At 38.7% G+C, this 19,232-nt stretch overlaps 2 protein-coding genes and 1 pseudogene across 5 annotated transcripts; 1 reads left to right on the top strand and 2 right to left on the bottom strand.

Annotated features, from left to right (window-relative positions):
* Window positions 1–487: 487 nt before the first annotated feature.
* LOC130137123 (uncharacterized) lies at window positions 488–5,272 on the bottom strand (annotated as a pseudogene).
* A 2,882-nt stretch (window positions 5,273–8,154) lies between these two features.
* LOC115690041 (probable alkaline/neutral invertase B) lies at window positions 8,155–12,436 on the top strand. 4 transcript variants are annotated; one of them, XM_030616272.2, is made up of 5 exons: window positions 8,155–8,309; window positions 9,011–9,518; window positions 10,098–10,529; window positions 11,184–11,742; window positions 11,991–12,436. In XM_030616272.2, exons 2-5 carry the CDS (start codon window positions 9,087–9,089, stop codon window positions 12,284–12,286), a joined length of 1,719 nt encoding a protein of 572 aa, XP_030472132.1. In that variant the 5' UTR covers window positions 8,155–8,309; window positions 9,011–9,086; the 3' UTR covers window positions 12,287–12,436. The 4 variants fall into 4 exon arrangements, with proteins under 4 accessions (XP_030472132.1, XP_056163550.1, XP_056163543.1 ...); XM_056307575.1 differs by having other exon boundaries at window positions 8,296–8,401; XM_056307568.1 differs by lacking the exon at window positions 8,155–8,309 and adding an exon at window positions 8,347–8,680.
* Window positions 12,437–13,726: 1,290 nt separating this feature from the next.
* Window positions 13,727–18,531, bottom strand: LOC115688458 (5'-methylthioadenosine nucleosidase-like). The gene is made up of 8 exons (XM_030614278.2): window positions 18,291–18,531; window positions 17,924–17,984; window positions 17,234–17,322; window positions 16,252–16,358; window positions 15,811–15,885; window positions 15,501–15,575; window positions 14,818–14,910; window positions 13,727–14,340 (listed from the first exon to the last, which is right to left on the bottom strand). The coding sequence occupies exons 1-8, from the start codon at window positions 18,376–18,378 to the stop codon at window positions 14,101–14,103; spliced, it is 828 nt and encodes a 275-aa protein (XP_030470138.1). The 5' UTR covers window positions 18,379–18,531; the 3' UTR covers window positions 13,727–14,100.
* Window positions 18,532–19,232: the final 701 nt, after the last annotated feature.

The raw sequence follows: 19,232 nt of genomic DNA, 5'->3' as shown, positions 1-19,232 counted from the left end.
ATACACTATTGCCACCTGATACAGATGTATAATTACAGGGAGACATGGCTAATTTTTCTGTTTATCTTTGAAATGACACTTCTGGACATATACAGCAAAGTATACATTATTGGACCACTGTCTCATTCAATGTGTGTGTTTCTAGCCATCATAGATTGTTGAAACAGGAAAAGAGAAAGGGAAACAATAACTATTTAAAATCACCCAGGAATCAGATTATGACATTGATTTAATATTATTCACTCCCATTATATTCCTGATAGATTTTCTTTCCATTTTATACAGTTTATTTTGTAAAACAACCATGGATCATCAAATTTTTTCTTTACTCAATAAACAAAGGCAAAGAGAGTTATCAAGTTATTAAAATCTAATACTTGGTCTATCAACAGAAAGTGAATATTAGTTAAGCAACAATTCAGGAGAGTTTATTCATATATTTGTTACTCATTGAAAAAAGTGCCCGAGAATACATAACTTCTTCCCCTCAACCACACCTTAAGTATATGTACACATTATTACGTGAAACATTTTCTAGGAGCATATCCAACAAGTCAATGCTAGCTGCAACAACAGGTGAGTCAGTCCCTCCTACCCTTCCAAAAGTAATGCCATACTTAGCCGTGCAGCATTCCTGCACTCCAACTAATGCTCTCTCTATAGCTTCGACTGCGGACAAGAGATGCAACTCTGCAGCCTTCTTAATATAAATGGTAAATGACGTTGTCAACCTTGCTTTGATGTCATCCAGGCAACACTCCAGTAGATAATCTTTTGATCCATTTAGTCTCACATGACCAGGAATTGTCTTGGTGCTTGACCCGGTCTCATGAGTCATTAAAGTATATCTTTTCCCTTGTAACACAATGCATTTACGTAGAGCCACCAACTGCAATTCTATTAGTCTGGCATACACATTTCTGGATAATGTGGGATTAGTGTAGGGAAAATGACTCCCTAATTCTTCCAGATACTTCAGAACACCATCTAAGCAAACAAATGATGATGGCTGTGGCAGCTCATAACCATTAACCAACTCCAAGATCAGGAACTGCGCCATTGCCGTAAAAGTTCGCACCAAAGTTGTAGATAAGAGAAGAGTCTGGTCTTTCAAATTCAGCTTTAGAATGGCTGAATAATTAATAAATAAGTTCCTGAGCAGAAATGCTGCTTCAGGATTATCACCTTTAAGCAACTGCTGTAAGAAAGGCTTATTTAAATATTGCAGGTCAAGCAAATTAACTTCATCTGAAATTCTTGCAACACAATCATCACCTTCCACATGTGACAACTGAGGGCCAACATCAGTAATTACTGACTGATTAGTAAAGCCAGATGACTCTAAGAAGGCTGTCACAACGTCCTTCTCTTCACTGCGGCTGAATATATTAGGGACAGGTGAAGAGTCACCATGTGACGAAACATCAGTTCCCAATATGTCATGACTGTAGTTCGACATTTTACTACTTTGCTTATGACCTATATATCCCAGCTGCTGATCATTCTGACCAAGCATAATCCGCAGAAAGATACTAACTACATCTGTAAATACGTCGATTAAGAGGCTGAGCTTGCAAAAAGGTTCATGCTTCCAATGAGAGGATATAACTTTGTGAACCCGATCTTTTGCATCAATGTGGTCAACAGCAGATGCTAAGCCCCAAACGAAACTAATCAGGCGAGATATAATGGTAGATAATTTAGTCATCTCTGAGGAGTTCTGACCAGCATTTGCTTTTTTAGCATGAAAAGAGTCTTCTGGAGAACAAAATAAGCTTTGTGTCTCTTCTTTCATACTCTGTAAAACAAGGCAGATGCTTTTCCAAGCTTCAGAATGTGCAGAAGAATCCCAACATGAACCTGGTTCAACTAAATTTGTCTCCCCCTGGCCAATGTCAGAACCTTCTTTCTCTTACAGTGCCACTTAGACTTTACAATCAGGGAAAGTGCTTGACAAAAGTAATACTTGCTCAACATTAGCAATATATATGATGTGTGGTCCATTAAAGATAGATTCACTTTGCCAGAATTATATTCTCCCCATTCATCTTGAAGCCCACTCACAACAGCTACTGACTTGAAATGCCGTACAAGAGAAAATAATCCTTCAGATATAAGGGCACATAGTGGATGTTCAGTTATTTATATACTATCGCTGAAAGATGCTTCATCTAATGTTTTAAAGCCTTTCAACAATAAAAGAACAACTTGAAGTGCTTATTATGCTTAGATGAGAATGAGGCACCTGGAAAATCCAGTAAGCTGCCAGCTGCGAGTCTGAGAAAGAAAGGAACCAGTTAATCCTCAAAGAAAAGCTAAAAGGCAGACTAAAAAACAAAAACAAATAATAAGCTTTTCATCTGTTCAGAAAATTAACTTATTTAAGAAAGTGAAGGTAAGACTGAAACTTTTGAAGGGGAAATTTATTAAGTAAGCTCAGTCAAGCTTTTGTCTAACTTAACTCTCAAAGCTCACGAATTGTTTTGAGATACCACTGTACCAAAAAACATGTTGCATCATGAACACTTTAGCATTATAGGCCTAAACTATAAATTTCCCCTGATGCATCTTCAATGGTTTCTCCCGTCACATTTATGTCTGACTCAGGTCATGAATGTTCAAAGAGAGGCATTTTGGCAAAGGAGAATGGGCAACAAGTGAAACTAAGAGGATTATAGCTGCAATTGTCTCTGATGTGTCGTGAATGCCAATTCTTTTCTTTTTTTTGGCCAACGAATGCCATTTCATTATTCTACAACAGATACACGTACACAGGTTTAAGTGGACACATGTTTATGTTCAGGGCTTCTACTCTCAAAACTTGTGAGTATTAAAAGAACTTGATCAGAATTTGTATGAATGCCATTTGAAAAGAAGACAGAGAACAACAAACAACTCATCATCTGAGAATTATATTGAGCAACTATTATAGGCCAAACAAAGCTATGATATAAATCACAAAACCAACCGAAAGAGAAAGGGACAGAGGAAGATATCAATAGGCACTCTTCAGTTTTCCCTTAAAGTTCTCACATGCTGACCGTACGGAGGGATTGCCTCATAATTTTCAGAACTCTTGACATCCATCATCATTGTTAAAATTTTTCAAACCAACAATGAATCTCAGCTAGAAGTTGTGTTGAACAACTGATAGATTGACAGAAATCAAATTTACCTTTCAACGTTAATAATGTGAGTTGCATAGCGCTTGAATGATCTCGAACTTAAGTAGTCTTTTGGCATCCGACTAAACAGATTAAACAAATCCATGCAAGCAGCAAAACTCATGCTTTGAGATGCTCTTATTTCAGTGCAATCATCAATTGGATCTTTATTGAGTGAGGCAGCAGTTTGCTTCGTATAATAGCTGTGGCTTTTGCTGCCTGAATCGACCGATAATGACTTCTAAAGTTCCATCAGACAATGAGACCAATTAGGTGATGAGCAAAGATCAACTTTCCCAGATGAAGCATGGCGAAATGATGACCCTGCTAACTTCTCTATCACACGACAAAGCCTTGATGCCAAGTTCCTGTGGACAAACTAATGCAAAAGACGATTAAAATCCCTTGACAATTATTGATACCAACACAAAATAAGGATAAGTAAAGGAGTGTAAATAGTTAAGAAAAGGACATATCAGCAGACAAAGATACATGAAAACACCTGTGTTTTCATGTGTTACGTTAGGTACGAGGTTTTTGTGTACGGCTTTTCTGCTGTATCTTGTGAATTGAAAAGTATATAATCCTCTTACCTTACCCAAAAAAAAAAAAACAAAAAAAAAGATACATGAAAACACAAGGAGAAAATCCTCTCTTTGACATGCTTTTGCAATTGAACATAAAATGAGTAATCAAATCATAGGAAGACCATGGGCAATTTTTTACTCTATGCTCATGAAAAGTAGAGTCGTGTAGAACTTCATATGAGATTTGGTGCACCGACTTGTGGAGCATCTCACTGGAAGTTTTGCACTTTAAAAGATTTTCAGTTATAGCAGGAAGAGAAGATTGGATCAAAATGTACATCTTCACGTTCCTTTTAGAAGCATGAATACACCAGATATCTATGCTCTGGCATATCATCCACCAAATTGCAGTGAGCAATGTTTTTTCATTTATAGAACCTAGACCAATTTCCCACTGATAACTTACATGCGGAGACTGAGCACATGTATTAGTGCTTGCCTCAAAATAAGTGGAGAATAGTGGATCATTCACCAGAGAAGTCAGGTATCTCATTACGAAATCAGCAAGGCCCTGTGCTTCTTGTCTCAAGTTTACAATATTCTCTTCCCACTTTTGACATTTTCCGCACAGAGTGGAATGGTCTGCAACGGCAAGGGAAATGTTAAGCAGCATTTCCTTCTTGCTCTGTAGCACACCTGGCAGATTTTATCTGCCTGATCATATCAGCTAGTCTCTGAAGTGCCATGGCATACAATATGTAAACCAGACAACAGCAATCTGCAACACCATTTTGAAGATAAATATCGGATACAGATTGAATGACAGTCAGAACAGAAGCTGAAGGTTTGACAACCCGTGAAAAATAGCCATCATCTGGCAAATCATCCCTCTCAGTCCAATCTTTTCCAGAACATGATGTAAATGAATCGCCCATGAAAGCTGACATCTTTATTGATGATTTGGGGGCATAAGGCTTATTGCTTGTCTGTATAGGCTTCAACATGACAAGTACAATCGAAAGAAGAACACAAAAGCCCAATGGCTGGACAAGCCAAGCTTCATTGACATAATTTTATTAATCAATTTCTTATCAAAATTACTTCCTGATAATGACAACAGGAACTCACTTAGGCTTCCCAACTGTGGTTCAACCAAACTACTCAAGCTAGGACGTATTACTGCCATCCAGTTGTTTATAGAAGATCCACTGCCACATTGTTGCTGGCTGTCACAGTGATGGAATCTAGTAAACAACTGCATATTGCCCAACAATTCACAGTGCAGGTTGAAGCTAATTATAGCGCATCTTCGTAAATTCACGCAGCCAGATCCTTCTCCAACATTCTTGGAGCAACAAAAAGTTTCATCCATATCAGAGATTCTGATATAGCATCTGCCAACTGCTGACTGCATCAACTTGCTTGCCCCTCTGGTATGGATGAGATAGCTTTATGAACAGCCACCTTAAAATGCAACTTGCCTGCTGACCCAGGCAACGCCCGAGGTCCGGCGACCCCAGGCGGCGGTCGCCGGGGTCGCGCGACCCCAGGCGGTGGTGGCCGGTGATCAGATCTGGCCATCGGCGATTGGCCAGTGACCAGATCTGGCCGGCGGCGGTGGCCGGCGGTGTAGCTCCACCGGAGCTTTTTTTTTAAAAAAAAATTAGCAAAAGTCCTTTACCCGAAATTGATTTTAAAAAACGCTTACCAAACACTACTTGCATTTCTGAAAACCCCTTTAGCCCAAAGGTATTTACATTCCCCCAAAATCGAACCAAACGGGCCCTACGTCTTTTACATGTTTAGGACTTCTTTCTTAATTTTTCCTATTATTATACCATTATCCGAATTTTTTTTTCAAATTATGTGAAAATGTACTTGTATTTCAATTTGATTAAATTTATTTTATTATTTTTGATATATGAACAATTATTTTCATTAAAAAAAAATTAATTTAATTGTTAACAAAAGGGATAATGACACAAATAGTCCCTGAATTTTGATCCAATATGCAATTTAGTCCCTAAACTTTTAATTTATTCAATGTCTCTGAACTTTTATTTTGTTTAATGTCATCCCTGAACTTTTGGTAAATGTTCAATTCAGTCTCTGAACTATATGAAAATGTTCAATGTACTCTCTGAACTTGAATTAATGGAAAAGACTGCATTGAACATTTTCATATAATTCAGGGACTAAATTGAACATGTATCAAAAGTTTAGGGATGACATTGAACAAATTAAAAGTTCATGGACCACGTTGCATATTGGGTTAAAGTTCGTGAACTACATTGAATCAATTAAAAGTTCAGAGACCAAATCGTACATTAGGTCAAAGTTCAGGGACTGTTTGTGTCATTTTGCCTTAAAAAAACCGGGCCCAGGGTGGTCACTCCTAACATCATGGCTGATAAAGAAATATCACAATTTATCGTGGTTTGTGTGACACATATGTTTGGCGTAGTTACATAATGGATCCTCTCATTTATTGATTATTAATTATCGTGACTGTCATTGGATGCCTGAAGTAGATATCCATTGCAATTTTGGCATGTGTGATCTGGAAAACAAAGAACATTTATTCTTCTAGTGCACCTTTATTGGAAGCATTGGCTTACTATCTTTGTACAATACGAAATCCGGCATTCTTTAGGAGGATGGAAGGATTATCTCCAAGGCTACTAAAGGCAAGGACTTGGCAGTGAGGCTGCTCAAGGTATCTTAGGTATTTTACTTAACAACCATCTATTGCATTTGGATAGAGCATAACAATAGACGTTTCCAACACAAATCAATTGATGCCATCATTATCTTGGCTAAAATTCGTAAACTTGTCAAAGGGCGAGTTTCACGTTACAAATATTTTAGACCCTCCCAGACAAGTGTGACATTGGCCACTATATGGAGAATCCCTCACTCCATTTTAGACCCACGAGGACCTTCTCTGGCCTCACACTGCGTTGCCATGAGTGAGAGAAATAACGAGAGAGCATAGATACAGCGCTCGGTACATGCTAGTTAACTCTATCTCAATCATCAATGAGCTCTACATGAGATTCGATACCATTCAACGATCAAAATGAAATGGGTCCGCATGTTCCTGATACATATAAGAATTTTTTTGCCTCATGTTTTCTCCTGATCTTCGATGACATTTACGGTGCCCGCTATCCGATCCCCATTCATTGCATTACCCTCTTCTTGATCTCTCTCTACAAAAGATGGAAGGCAACAACACCTGTTGCGTCACTCAGTGATGAGTCAGAGAGGAAGTGTTTCCATTTGTCCCGTTCTCTTAATTTCTTTCACCACCCCGCTTTCTCTCTCGATGCTTATACATAAATCCCCATTTCCATCCATCTCTCTTCACACACTCGAAGGGAGAGCAAGATCGACCCCGTCTCATTTAAAGAAGAGCGAAGCGAAAACGATGATGGAGGAGAGAGCCATCAAGAAGTGGATGCATGGAGCGAAGCCGGCGATACTGATGGTGGCGCTGCAAGCATAAATATTTGGAAAAGCTGGCTGATATGACGTTTGCTTGATTCAGAATTCTGGTGATCTATAGTTTGAGCTGTTGGATTTGCCAAAATATGCTGGAAGTTCAAACTCATTGATCTGCTTCTTTTACCCTTTCCCAATTCATACTCAGGAATGTTAGATAATGTGCTGAGCGATTACTTGTGGGCCAAAACCGTTCTTCTGACTTCTACCACTGTTGCAACAGCTGGTCTTACCATACAAGTTCCATTGGCAGCTATTGTAGAATCATTGACTGGCAAGGTGCCTCGTCTCATGGATTACCTTGGCGCTGTTGCAGTCATGATCGGATTTGCAGGCATCATTATGCCTTCTGATGCTTTCAGCAGATCAACAGAAGCCAGTGTTGATCTCGAAAATGAAGACATTGGTAACCAAGACCGTGCTTCTTTGCATGCTGACTGCTGAGAAATCGGAAGCGTGTGTGGATATTTTTATCAAGTTTATTGCAAGGCATGTGCTATTCAGGCTCAATGATTCACCCATGCATGCAGAAGAATTTATACTTTTATTATAAAAATTGCAAATATTGTTCATGTTGTGCCACGTAGGACGACCGACATCCACGTCAAGGATTTTTCGGTCAAAATTGGGTAGAAGGACTATATTGACAAATCGTTAAAAAATTAATGATTAAATTGATCAAATCCAAAAGTTCAGAACTGAATTGACACCCTTCAATGGGTCTATAACTTTTTTTCGGTAATCATCATTACACACAAATTACACCAAATAAAACGTCTATGATCCAAGTGACCCATGTTCACGTGCCTCGTCGCACGTCCATATTCTTTAGAGGAAAACGACAAGCAAGACAACACAAAATTTTCACGATTGAGGCATGATCACGTGAACTATACACGTACACATCTTCTCAAAGGTTAAAGAAAAAAAGAGAAAAGTAAAGTAATGACAAACAGCAAAAAATAGGAAAAACACCTGCCACTGCGAATCTTGCCACGAGATGCTTGCCCCCACCACCATCTAACCCATCACTGTTAACGCAAGGCTTGTTTCATTCGGTCCAGTCGATTCTTGAAAGTGGGTCTAAAAGCACGACGACGATCGATCTCTTGAGGTTAGTTTCCATCGAACCGTACGTGAATCTGGTGAGAGATCTCGGGGGGTGTATATACTGGGATGTGGCGTTTCGAAAGAACATGCAAAAGGGTCGAGGATTCTTTTTAGGACGTCTCGGTTTCATGTGCTTGTTTGGATTTTTGGTGCTGGGGATCAATGCGAATCTGGTCTTTCTTGGGTTTGGAACAGTGGATTCTGACGCTGCTGCATGTGCTGATTTTCGACATTTTAATGCGTGTTTCGTGTGTTTGTTAAGAATAAACTATTCTAATGGGGGATCAGGATCGTGACTCGAGCAATGGTTTCATCGTCTACGAAGTTTTGATTGTGGATGCGCTCTTACATGCTTTTTTTAATGGTTCAATGGGAGTAAGTGTAAATGCACATGCCCTTCTCGATCCTGTTTCCGAGTGTTTTCGTAGATTTGGAGGGAATTGGATGTATTCTATGCAGGAACGACTTGTTTCCGAGTAGCATCTGTTTGGCCTTACATAGCTGTTTCTAGTGTCATTGATCAAGTGATTCAGTGAGAATTATATTCATTCGAGATCTGAATTGGAGTTTCGCTGAAAAAGTACTGTGTAGACTTATTTCACAGATGATGAGATGGGCAACTACCAACACCTTAGCACAGGAAGTACATGAGAACTTGTGACTGTTGCTGGTTTCTAGGTAGCTTAATTATGTTGTTTTGTACAGAGTGGATCGTATCATTCGACTTTCGGGGATCACTTAACTTCGCTCAAGAACCCTGAGAATATTGTCTACGCTTAGTATGGACGTGCAGCGGAAGGGCAATGTTTCTGAAAACGGAAATGCGAGAGGATCTGATATGCTATGTACTTTAGCCGAGACCGAAGAATGTGATTTCTCGAAATTGATGGAGAGGCCGAGGCCTTTGAACATGGAAAGGAAGAGGTCACTCGATGAACGATCCTTTAATGAATTGTCGACTGCACTGTCTCCTCATCTCTCCTTGAGAAATGCAGAGCATTCATTCCGTTTGACCGACCCCTTTGGTTGCTTTTTGTCTCCCGAGAGAAGGTCGGGCTATAATACCCCAAGGGCAGAGAATGGATTTGAGACCCATCCTATGGTTGCTGAAGCTTGGGAAGCACTGAGGAGATCATTAGTATATTTTCGCGGTCGACCAGTTGGGACTATTGCTGCATTGGATAATTCTGGAGAGAACCTTAATTATGATCAGGTAACGAGTACGATCTCCGGATTGTATGATGGAGTACCTTCAACTTCGTCCTATTTAGTGATCATCACCACTGCTTGCGTCTGTCCTTCTTGGTCCACCGAACATGAATGGTTTGGGAAAACACATATCAATTGTATTGGTTGAAGTAATTTGTTGGTTGTACAGATGGTTTTCTTCGCCCTTTTGTTTGTAAATAAGCATGTACTGAATATTTTAGACCACATGCTCCCCTCGATGAGTCTTCTTTTTTTGGTTACAACTCAATCAGCATCTTGACCGATCCCAATTTTCTCATTTTACAAACTGTCATGTACTTTAGAATAGTCAGGGTAACTACTTTCAATATTCTGTTCCAGAAATTCTTATTTACACAGGGCATCGTGGCATCTTTACTTTATAGCTCATATGATCCACTTGTAGTCCAATATATGCTATCTGTTTACTTGTTGATGGACTTGGTGTACAGGAGTTTTTTTAGGTTTCTAGTAAGTTAAAGGAGAAAGTATTTATCTGGACATGGTTCAGAGCGTTGGCAGCTTCAATAAGGAGTGAATGCTAACTTTTTCATTGGCTCTGTAGGTCTTTGTGAGAGATTTTTTTCCTAGTGCATTGGCTTTTCTGATGAATGGAGAATCTGAAATAGTCAAAAACTTCATATTGAAGACTCTTCGCCTACAATCATGGGAGAAGAAAATCGATAGATTCCAGCTAGGAGAAGGAGTAATGCCAGCTAGTTTCAAAGTGCTCCATGATCCAGTCAGGAATAACGAAACTCTGATAGCTGATTTTGGAGAGAGTGCGATAGGAAGGGTTGCTCCTATTGATTCTGGGTTTTGGTGGATTATTCTGCTCCGAGCTTATACAAAATCCACAGGAGATACATCCTTGGCCGAACTATCTGAATGCCAGAAGGGCATGCGTCTAATTCTGAGTTTGTGTCTGTCAGAGGGCTTTGACACCTTTCCAACTCTTCTCTGTGCTGACGGATGTTGTATGATTGACCGTAGAATGGTGAGTTTCTCATAGCATCACTATCTTATGACTTTGCTTAGGTACATAGTAGTTTAATATCAATCTTCTAATTTCAATCATGTAGAGGAGCCAATTCTGTTTTAACCACGAAGTGATATTCAATTGCAACATCATACTTCTCTTCTCACAATGTGAAGGGATTCACAAGATTGTTGTTTAAGGGTTCTTTACATTTGATCGAACTGAAATGCTTGCTCTTTATTCTAAATAATCCAAATGTATAGACTGGTTCACAAGCAGACATTCATATGTAGGTGCATCATCATGCCAGAAATGAACAAATAATTGGCAGTAATGAACAAAAGTAATGCAACCTCGTAGGTTCATTACATGAGTGATAGATGAGACTTGTAATTTTCTTTCAAATGTTACACTTGTCTTTTCATGCTGCTTTATGAATGATCTAAAGAGAGAATTGTTATCATCTAACTTGCTCAAAATGTCTGATTAATATTGCGAGAGAAAAAATGAATTAGGTTTGATGTCATCGAATGTCTCTGTTTTCCACCTAATCAAGGTCCATGAGGAGCTAGCACATCCTGCAACTTTTAGAAATGATAAAACTGTTATGGATCTACTTGTTCTCATTATTCATTTACTTTAACTCAGTTCAAAATTGTTTGTATTTTGCAGGGTGTCTATGGCTATCCTATTGAAATACAAGCACTCTTTTTTATGGCACTAAGATGTGCTTTGCTTCTCCTAAAGCAAGATGTGGAGGGAAAGGAATTTGTGGAACGTATTGTCAAACGCCTTCATGCCCTAACTTATCACATGAGGGGTTACTTCTGGATAGACTTAAAGCAGCTTAACGATATTTATCGTTATAAGACGGAGGAGTACTCTCATACAGCAGTCAACAAATTCAACGTGATTCCTGATTCTCTTCCAGAATGGGTTTTTGATTTTATGCCAACTCGCGGCGGATATTTTGTCGGTAACGTTAGCCCTGCTAGAATGGATTTCCGCTGGTTCTGCTTGGGTAACTGTATTGCCATTTTGTCATCACTGGCGACGCCAGAACAGTCCACTGCCATAATGGATTTAATAGAATCACGCTGGGAGGAGTTAGTTGGAGAAATGCCTCTGAAAGTTTGTTATCCAGCCATAGAAAACCATGAATGGAGGATCGTTACAGGGTGCGATCCGAAGAACACTAGATGGAGCTACCACAATGGAGGATCTTGGCCAGGTATGCTCCTGAAACTTGCCCATGAGAAGTGAAGTTGATTTGTTTCCATTGATCTGCTCTTTGAGGGATTTGTATAACCTCAATTGTATTTGATTGATAAATTAACACGGTTTACTCTACATGGTCAAAGTGCGCTTTGCTAGTTGCTCCAAATTTCTTCGATATACACGTTTTCAGGTTTTGCTCTGAATGACTCTTTCAAATCAACCTCTATTCTCAAAATTTGTTTGCCGTCACAATGTGTGCAGTGCTTCTATGGCTTCTGACTGCCGCGTGTATCAAGACCGGACGACCCCTGATCGCAAGAAGAGCCATTGAACTTGCAGAAGCGAGGCTACACAAGGACAACTGGCCAGAGTACTATGACGGAAAGCTCGGTTGTTACATCGGGAAGCAGGCTCGCAAATTCCAAACCTGGTCGATCGCCGGTTACCTGGTGGCAAAGATGATGTTGGAAGACCCTTCACATATAGGTATGGTATCACTTGAGGAAGACAGACAGACGAAGCCGGTTATGAGGAGATCCAATTCTTGGACTTTCTAGTAGATTCATGTTTCTTTCTCATTTTCTGCAACTCATCAATCGTCGACTTGTTTTGAGTTTTTACTTCCTGTCATTCAAAATTTACTCCTCTGAACAAACTCCTCCTGTCTTTTTGTCTAAGTAATGCTGGTATGTAGATTTTTTCCTGTATGTCTGCCTTTTTCATCTTCTAATTTCTATTTCTTTTTTCTTTTCCGATTCGATTGCATTCGCGCATTCTAATACTAACAATATTTGGGAGAAAATATTATCAGTTGCTTGGGAATTTGGAGGATGTATTACATGTGGAATTTTTTACTTAATATAATATAATGATACTTGGATAATATGTAGACATCAATTTGCAATAATTGATTTGGATTTAATTTGAAATGATAGCCACCAGTTGAGAATTTTTATATGATTTTTCTTCGTTTATAATGGTTTTATCAATTATTAAATATGAAAATTGCATGGGGCCATACCTTCTTCTTTTTTTTGGAGTTATCAATTTATTTATAAATATATTAATGCGCAAGCATGATTTCACAAAAAAAAAAAGGAACTGCTTTAGCCATATATAAATTTGACAAAAGATAGTACTTAAAAACTTGTATTTAGATTTTTTTGTCTATTGATGCAATGTCTTGCTTACATTGTTCGTAGAGAAATTCTATACTGCAAAATAAATATATATATGGGTGCTTCCTTGCAAAAAATTGTAATAGTATCGGTCCAATTGTTACTTCCACTATCTTCTTGTTCCCACACATAAAAGCCCCATATTAAATCTTATTAGCTCAAAATAGACAAAACATTATATTTATAGGCAAAGATTAGCTATGTATAATGAGAATAAACTGAGAAAATATTGAATTCGAATAGAGTTCTGTACATATTAACTGAAAATCATGCGGTGACGATATTCGAATATACAAGACAAAGTTTACAAAGAATTGCTTAGTAAAGCAATGATCAACATTTAACTTATTTTTGCTAATGTAATGTTTGCGTAAAAACATTTTATATGTTTTTTGGCTGCTTGACCATAAATACTATTATATTAGCAAATCAATTTTTTAATCCTTACAGGCCATATATCTTCAAGAGGGACATTGCAACCGATTTCAGGACTTCGTAAAGATAATACAAAATTTCAGACGAAGCCAATTAGCAACAAGTGCCTAAATCTAGGAAGCAAAATGTGATTTGCCCCTGTTCTCAAGTGATGACCCGGGTTTGAAAGAAGAATTTTCTGCTGAGAAAAATCTCGTCTGCACCCAACTTGTATGCTCAAATTCATCACGGCCATTTATCATGTGGGTTCAACCTGGATCTAACAAAATAAACATCAGTGAATGCATTGGAACTGTTGTTTTCGGAATTCAGCTAAGAAATTCCCCATGAGACAGGAAGAGTCTCAATCAACTCGTCCTTATGAGGAAAGCCATCACGTCTATCTAGAGATGAAAGAGCAACATGATACTTGAATAATGCCATTCTGGCCTTTGGTCCACATTGAAGTCTCATCACATTCAGAAATAGCAGACTGGTGTTGCATTTCAGGGAATGATCAACAGCATTGATAGCATTCTCAGTGAAATACGAGACATATGTCTCATTTATGAGGAAAGTTAGAGGTGCCTCAGGCCGAATTTGGCTCATTGCAACGGATGGCTTGTGAGCAGTCTATGGCCTGTGTGCTTCACCAGTTGAATCCATCATGAAGACTCTGGACTCCCAGTGATTCAACAGTTATATCACGAATGAGCAAACTGCGATAACATTCAAATAAGAGAAGATCAAGTGCGCAACTAAAACAACTATAGTTTTAGTCAGGACAATCTCGTAGAGCCCACAGAAGATGTTTCAGAGATGGACAGTTCAGACAGGCACTTCCCACTGATGAAGTCCACAGCTTCTGCAACTGTCCGATCGAGGGCAGACGTCGCCACTGCCAAATTCTGGTGAAATTCCTCTACAGATGGCTTGCCACCATCAACAGCGTTGCTCACAACTTTCAAGAATATAGAGGGGACGTTTAATAGACCTGCCACATAGGCAACAGCTGCTCCCTGCAAACCAAATCGATCCCTGAATCTTCTAACTAAAACGACAACTATAAAACTGTGATTATCATTTTCTGAAGTAGCTCATAGCAGTCTGTTGATTCATCATCCTCCTAAAAAAGAAGCTGATACTTCAGCTTTTGTGAAGCTTTGAACAAATCATAAGACTCTGGACATGTTAATTTGCTGGTCTAATCAGATCGAGTCAAGAAAAATCTGAGTGACCACATCTCCAGAACTACTTGAGGATCTAAAATCTGGCCTCTACAACACCCCTTCACAATGTCACCTTCAGACTTGTGTGGCTATATCACCAAAACAATCCTTCTCTATGTTACTTTCACTTCTATCAGTCATAATTCTGCCATAAAGCAGGAACTTTAATGCATCAAGATAATTTGAGAAACATGAAGTGCGTGTCGGAAATTGGTGTCAGGACATGCTCGAAATGATGTCAGGACATGCATTGATCAAAAGGGTTACCTCCATGTCTACAAGGTTTGCGTTATTAGCGGCGATGAATGCTTCATCCGGTGGGCAAATATCAAAGGAGTCACCAGTGGATAGTACTCCAGCCTGGAATATCGAGTGACTCCAAATAAAAATTCTGTATAAGATCGTTATAGGTAAAGAAATGTAGAGGGTAATAAATAATAAGTACAAACTATGATGAGTAACCAAGTTGCAATGCATAACCGATAAACCAGATTAAAGGTGAACTATTCTGCAGATTACCAAAGATCTTAAAATCATTTGGATTACATGCTTTCCCATTAAATCCATCAAATACTAGAGACTGCTCCACCTCAGTCAATACAAGTAAGCCTAAAATCTAATGACCATGATAGAGCATCTCTATATCATGATTGAGGCTGCATATGACAATTCTCATGTGAAGATTACCTTGATAATAAAGTAATGCAATCACATAGTTCTTCAATATAATATATATCAAGCCAAACTAGTGTAACATAGGGAGGTGAGCAAATTAAATAAATCCTATATTATTGTTTCTCAAGGTGTTGCAAGCGTTAACGTTGATATATAAAAAGCAAAACACATTGTCATTCACAAAAACTGTCACAAATGCTCTATGCCATGTAACATGATAAAACATACAAAGTATGAATACATATTGAGCAAGCCTGCGATCTATGAATGATGACCTTCAGTTGAAGCTCAGCAGAAAGAACAGGCGTTGAGAAGGACTGTCGCCGGCCAACTCCATACGAATCCCGACCCTGCAGAGAAAAAAGCATGACTTATTATCTTAAATTGCAGAAGTTGTCAAAATTTCAATGTAATGCAATTGCTCTACTTAGCAGACACCTCCTATACTGCCAAGGATCTGATCACCACCACGATATAAATAATACAAACCGACATTTGGAATAAAGGTAGATGCACCTCCCTGCACATATCTTGTGTTTATCAAGAGAAAAAGCATTTAAGAATCAGAAGGTTCAGATCACTTACAGGAAGAGGTATCCTTCTATGATGGAAAGCAACACTTGATACAAGAAAAACATCCTTGATGTCTGCTCCTTTCGACTGAAATCACCAAAAGTCAGTAAAATAACCTAAAGTGATTATGTCTTCTAGACATGTGTGCTTAGGCGCTATGTAAATCTTACATCCCTATCTTTTGTTCATTTAAGAGAAAGCTGTCCTCTTGGATTCTATCTACTAAAGAGCAAATAAGAAAGTAGTGGAAAGCATATAGTATGGACAACATTGAAAGTCATATGCATAAAGGCTGAAGAAAGAATTTCATGAAAAGGAAACTGATGGCCCCTACATTGAGGAGAAACAAATCCACTTTACAAATTTGGAATAGACGCTACAAGACATATAAGTATATTTCAGAAGCCTCTATAAATTATACAGTTTCAAAATCCTCATTATAAGCAGCTTTACCATATAGCCACCAGCTGTGCCTGCATTTATGATGAGGTCTGGCTTCAATGCCTGGACAGATGCATAGGTCACGAGTGCTGCTGGAATAGTCCCAATATTATTAACACCTATTGAAGAGAGAAACTGAGAGGAGTTGGTAAGTTCCTCATGGGTAAATGAGCATGAAATTCAATGGTCACGAATTGATTGCAGAGGGCATCTGATAGCTACTGAATTCTATCTGTTGGTCTTAAACAAAGGATACTGATCCTTGTATACTTCTTCTGGTCAAAGGCTCATGTGCTGTCGAGAAAAGGTAACTTCAGATTGAAGTTATACGATAGAGATTTGTGAATCTGAGTTAGGTAATGAAAAAGAAATGTTTCAGCTTGAAAAGACCCACAGAGGATTTAGATATGCTATCTCATGTTAAGAGAACCCTACAGAAGTTCATTTGATGTGCTTATGTGTGTGGCTACAGATGAACAAGAAGAGGAAGAAACTCATTACTAAGCTTGTGTCATCTTAATGCACATGAAGTTTCAAATTTAACGAATATTGATAGGAAGGCAAAACTTGTTCTATGCCACCGTAAGTCAAATTGTTCTCTGATGTTGGCATTCTGCAGCTAGGAAACACTCGTCGAAAGAGGCAAATTAGCTGACTCAAGAGTCAAGAAGAGGGAACTTAGTTGTTCCTAGCATATCTATAACACTGAAATCTAGCAAAGTAGACTAAATGGCATCACCACGGTGCTTATAGCTCTAAAAAATTCTATAAAAGTTTCATTTTCTCAATTCTGTAAGCACTCTTTAAGTAGACCCTGAAATAGGTGTACTGCATTTCATCGCAGCCATATTACTCAAACCTTGTGGTAAGAAAAAGTTTCATTCTAGTGGCTGAGGATAATATTCAAAAGCTTTCCTATATTGACTTGTGTGGATAAGGCATAAGAGCAGGGAAATAATGGACGAGGGAATAATAGGCCCTGTTAGGTACCCACCAAGAACTAAATCTTTCCCTGGCCAAATCACGTTCAGTTGCAAATCTTTGTAAAGGCCATGGTACCGAATCCAAGGGAGACCTGGAAAACTGCATACGTGTTTTACTTCTTGTCATATGCGAAGATAAGAAATGTCTGAGGTAAGACATCTTGCAGAATTCTCATGGCAAAACTTCAAGCAGTCCACGACATCATGGCATCGAGCATTATGGAAGGGAACTTACATCCGGAAATTTCAGGAGCAGTCAAATGCCTTAAGAGGTTGCAGGGATATAATGATAAAGCAAACAAAAGGTGAAAGCATGCAAGAGCCAGTAACATGAGACTAAACAAGTTGTCTCCACCAATCCTGATTCAGTGGGTCGGGAAAAAATCTGAAGGTTTTACCGGACTGCAGACATATCTATGAGGTTCGACGTTTCCTTTAAGACATTGAAGACAAAAAAAAAAAAGAAAAAAAAGAACAGAAGGCTCGTCTTGAGCCAGATCATTATTAAAGTGATTGAACTGATCACAAGTCAAAGCAAAGTGCAACCGAATAATTAAGGTAATCATTAAGGACATCGACCATAGAGTCAATTATTATAGAAAGATAGATCCTGAATTGAAAGTCCCAAAAGAAACCACTTTTAATGAGAGCAAAGCAAGTATGACAACATCATGATCATCCACGAAAGAGAAGAAGCTTACAACGTGCTGTCCTCAGCAAGATTGAACCTTTTCAGAATAGGAAGAGCCTCGGCATCCATAGCTACAACCCAATTTAGACCCCAGTGAGAAAACCCAGAAAAACCAAAATAAAACGCCAACTACGAGACCAAAAACATAATTACTTGCAAGAATCTGCAAACTCATGAACCGCCACACAAGTTGTATAAACAGAACTCGCCATTTCTATGAATACACGGAGCAAACACCAACATCTCTAACTCATCCAATTCACACAGCAAACACGACATACTGGAGATGGGTCTTTCGCAGTCATCTGAGACGAATAATGAGAGAGAGAGAGAGAGAGAGAGAGAGAGAGAGAGAGAGAGAGAGAGAGGGAGAGCACCGATGATGAAGACGATGGTGGAGATGGGTCTTTCGCATTCGCGGTCATCTTTCGAGTCGACGCTTGATCCGACGTGAGGGAGCGACATTGAGAAGGAAGGACGGCGATCGAAACCAAGAAGACGGGCGGAAAATATCACACGCGCAGCCGCGAGTCAGAGAGCAGAAAGCTCTTGCACTGGAGCTCAAGCTCGTTGCTGTCTCTGTCTCTCTCTCTCTCTCTCTCTCTCTCCTCCCTCCTCTCGATAAAAAGTCAGCATTTTCATGGCCAGAAAAATGCGCTCATGCTCATGCTCATGCTCTGCTCCGACCCCCAAAAAAAAAATGTGCACGTGCTCTTAAATTACCTTCTTTTTTTTTATTTATGAAACGTATATTATTAAGTCTGCATCCAATTTAGATAAAATGACACAAACAGTTCTTGAACTTTGACTTAATATATAATGTAGTTCTTGAACTTTTAATTGATTCAATGCGATCCCTGAACTTTAACCCAATGTACAATATGATCCATGAACTTTTAATTTATTCAATGTCGTCCCCGAACTTTTCGTATATGTTCAATTTAGTCCTTGATACTATATGTAAATATTCAATGTATTCCTTCAATTGATTTAAGTTCAGGGATTACATTGAACATTTTCATATAGTTCGGGGATTACATTGACTATATACCAAAAGTCCATGGACCACATTAAACAAATTAAAAGTTCATGGACCACATTACACATTAGGCCAAAGTTTAGGAACTGTTTGTGTTATTACCTCTCCAATTTAATTACGGAGTACCACATATTATGAATTTAGCACACCGCAATCGTCGATATAGAAAACCTTTTACACATTTACCGTTGAACGGATGACACATTTATTAGAGACAATTATATAATCGACTGTGTCGATACATCAATTATCCGATGATGAAAGTGTAAATTATTTTTTT

The sequence above is a fragment of the Syzygium oleosum genome, unplaced genomic scaffold (assembly GCF_021117445.2).
Source record: "Syzygium oleosum isolate NSW1041296 unplaced genomic scaffold, Sole_v2.1 Sole_v2.02, whole genome shotgun sequence".
Taxonomy (NCBI): Eukaryota; Viridiplantae; Streptophyta; class Magnoliopsida; order Myrtales; family Myrtaceae; genus Syzygium; species Syzygium oleosum.
The sequence above is the reverse complement of the archived record's forward strand: the minus strand, read 5'-3'. Positions and strand labels throughout refer to the sequence as shown.

Coding starts and splice junctions, on each gene's coding strand:
- LOC115690041 (XM_030616272.2), top strand. CDS start 9,087: ATGGACGTGCAGCGGAAGGGCAATGTTTCTGAAAACGGAAATGCGAGA. Junction 9,519..10,097: donor AGAACCTTAATTATGATCAG/GTAACGAGTACG, acceptor TTGGCTCTGTAG/GTCTTTGTGAGAGATTTTTT. Junction 11,743..11,990: donor CAATGGAGGATCTTGGCCAG/GTATGCTCCTGA, acceptor CAATGTGTGCAG/TGCTTCTATGGCTTCTGACT.
- LOC115688458 (XM_030614278.2), bottom strand. CDS start 18,378: ATGTCGCTCCCTCACGTCGGATCAAGCGTCGACTCGAAAGATGACCGC. Junction 16,359..17,233: donor AGGGAAAGATTTAGTTCTTG/GTGGGTACCTAA, acceptor TCTCTTCAATAG/GTGTTAATAATATTGGGACT. Junction 14,341..14,817: donor CAAACCTTGTAGACATGGAG/GTAACCCTTTTG, acceptor TTTGGTTTGCAG/GGAGCAGCTGTTGCCTATGT.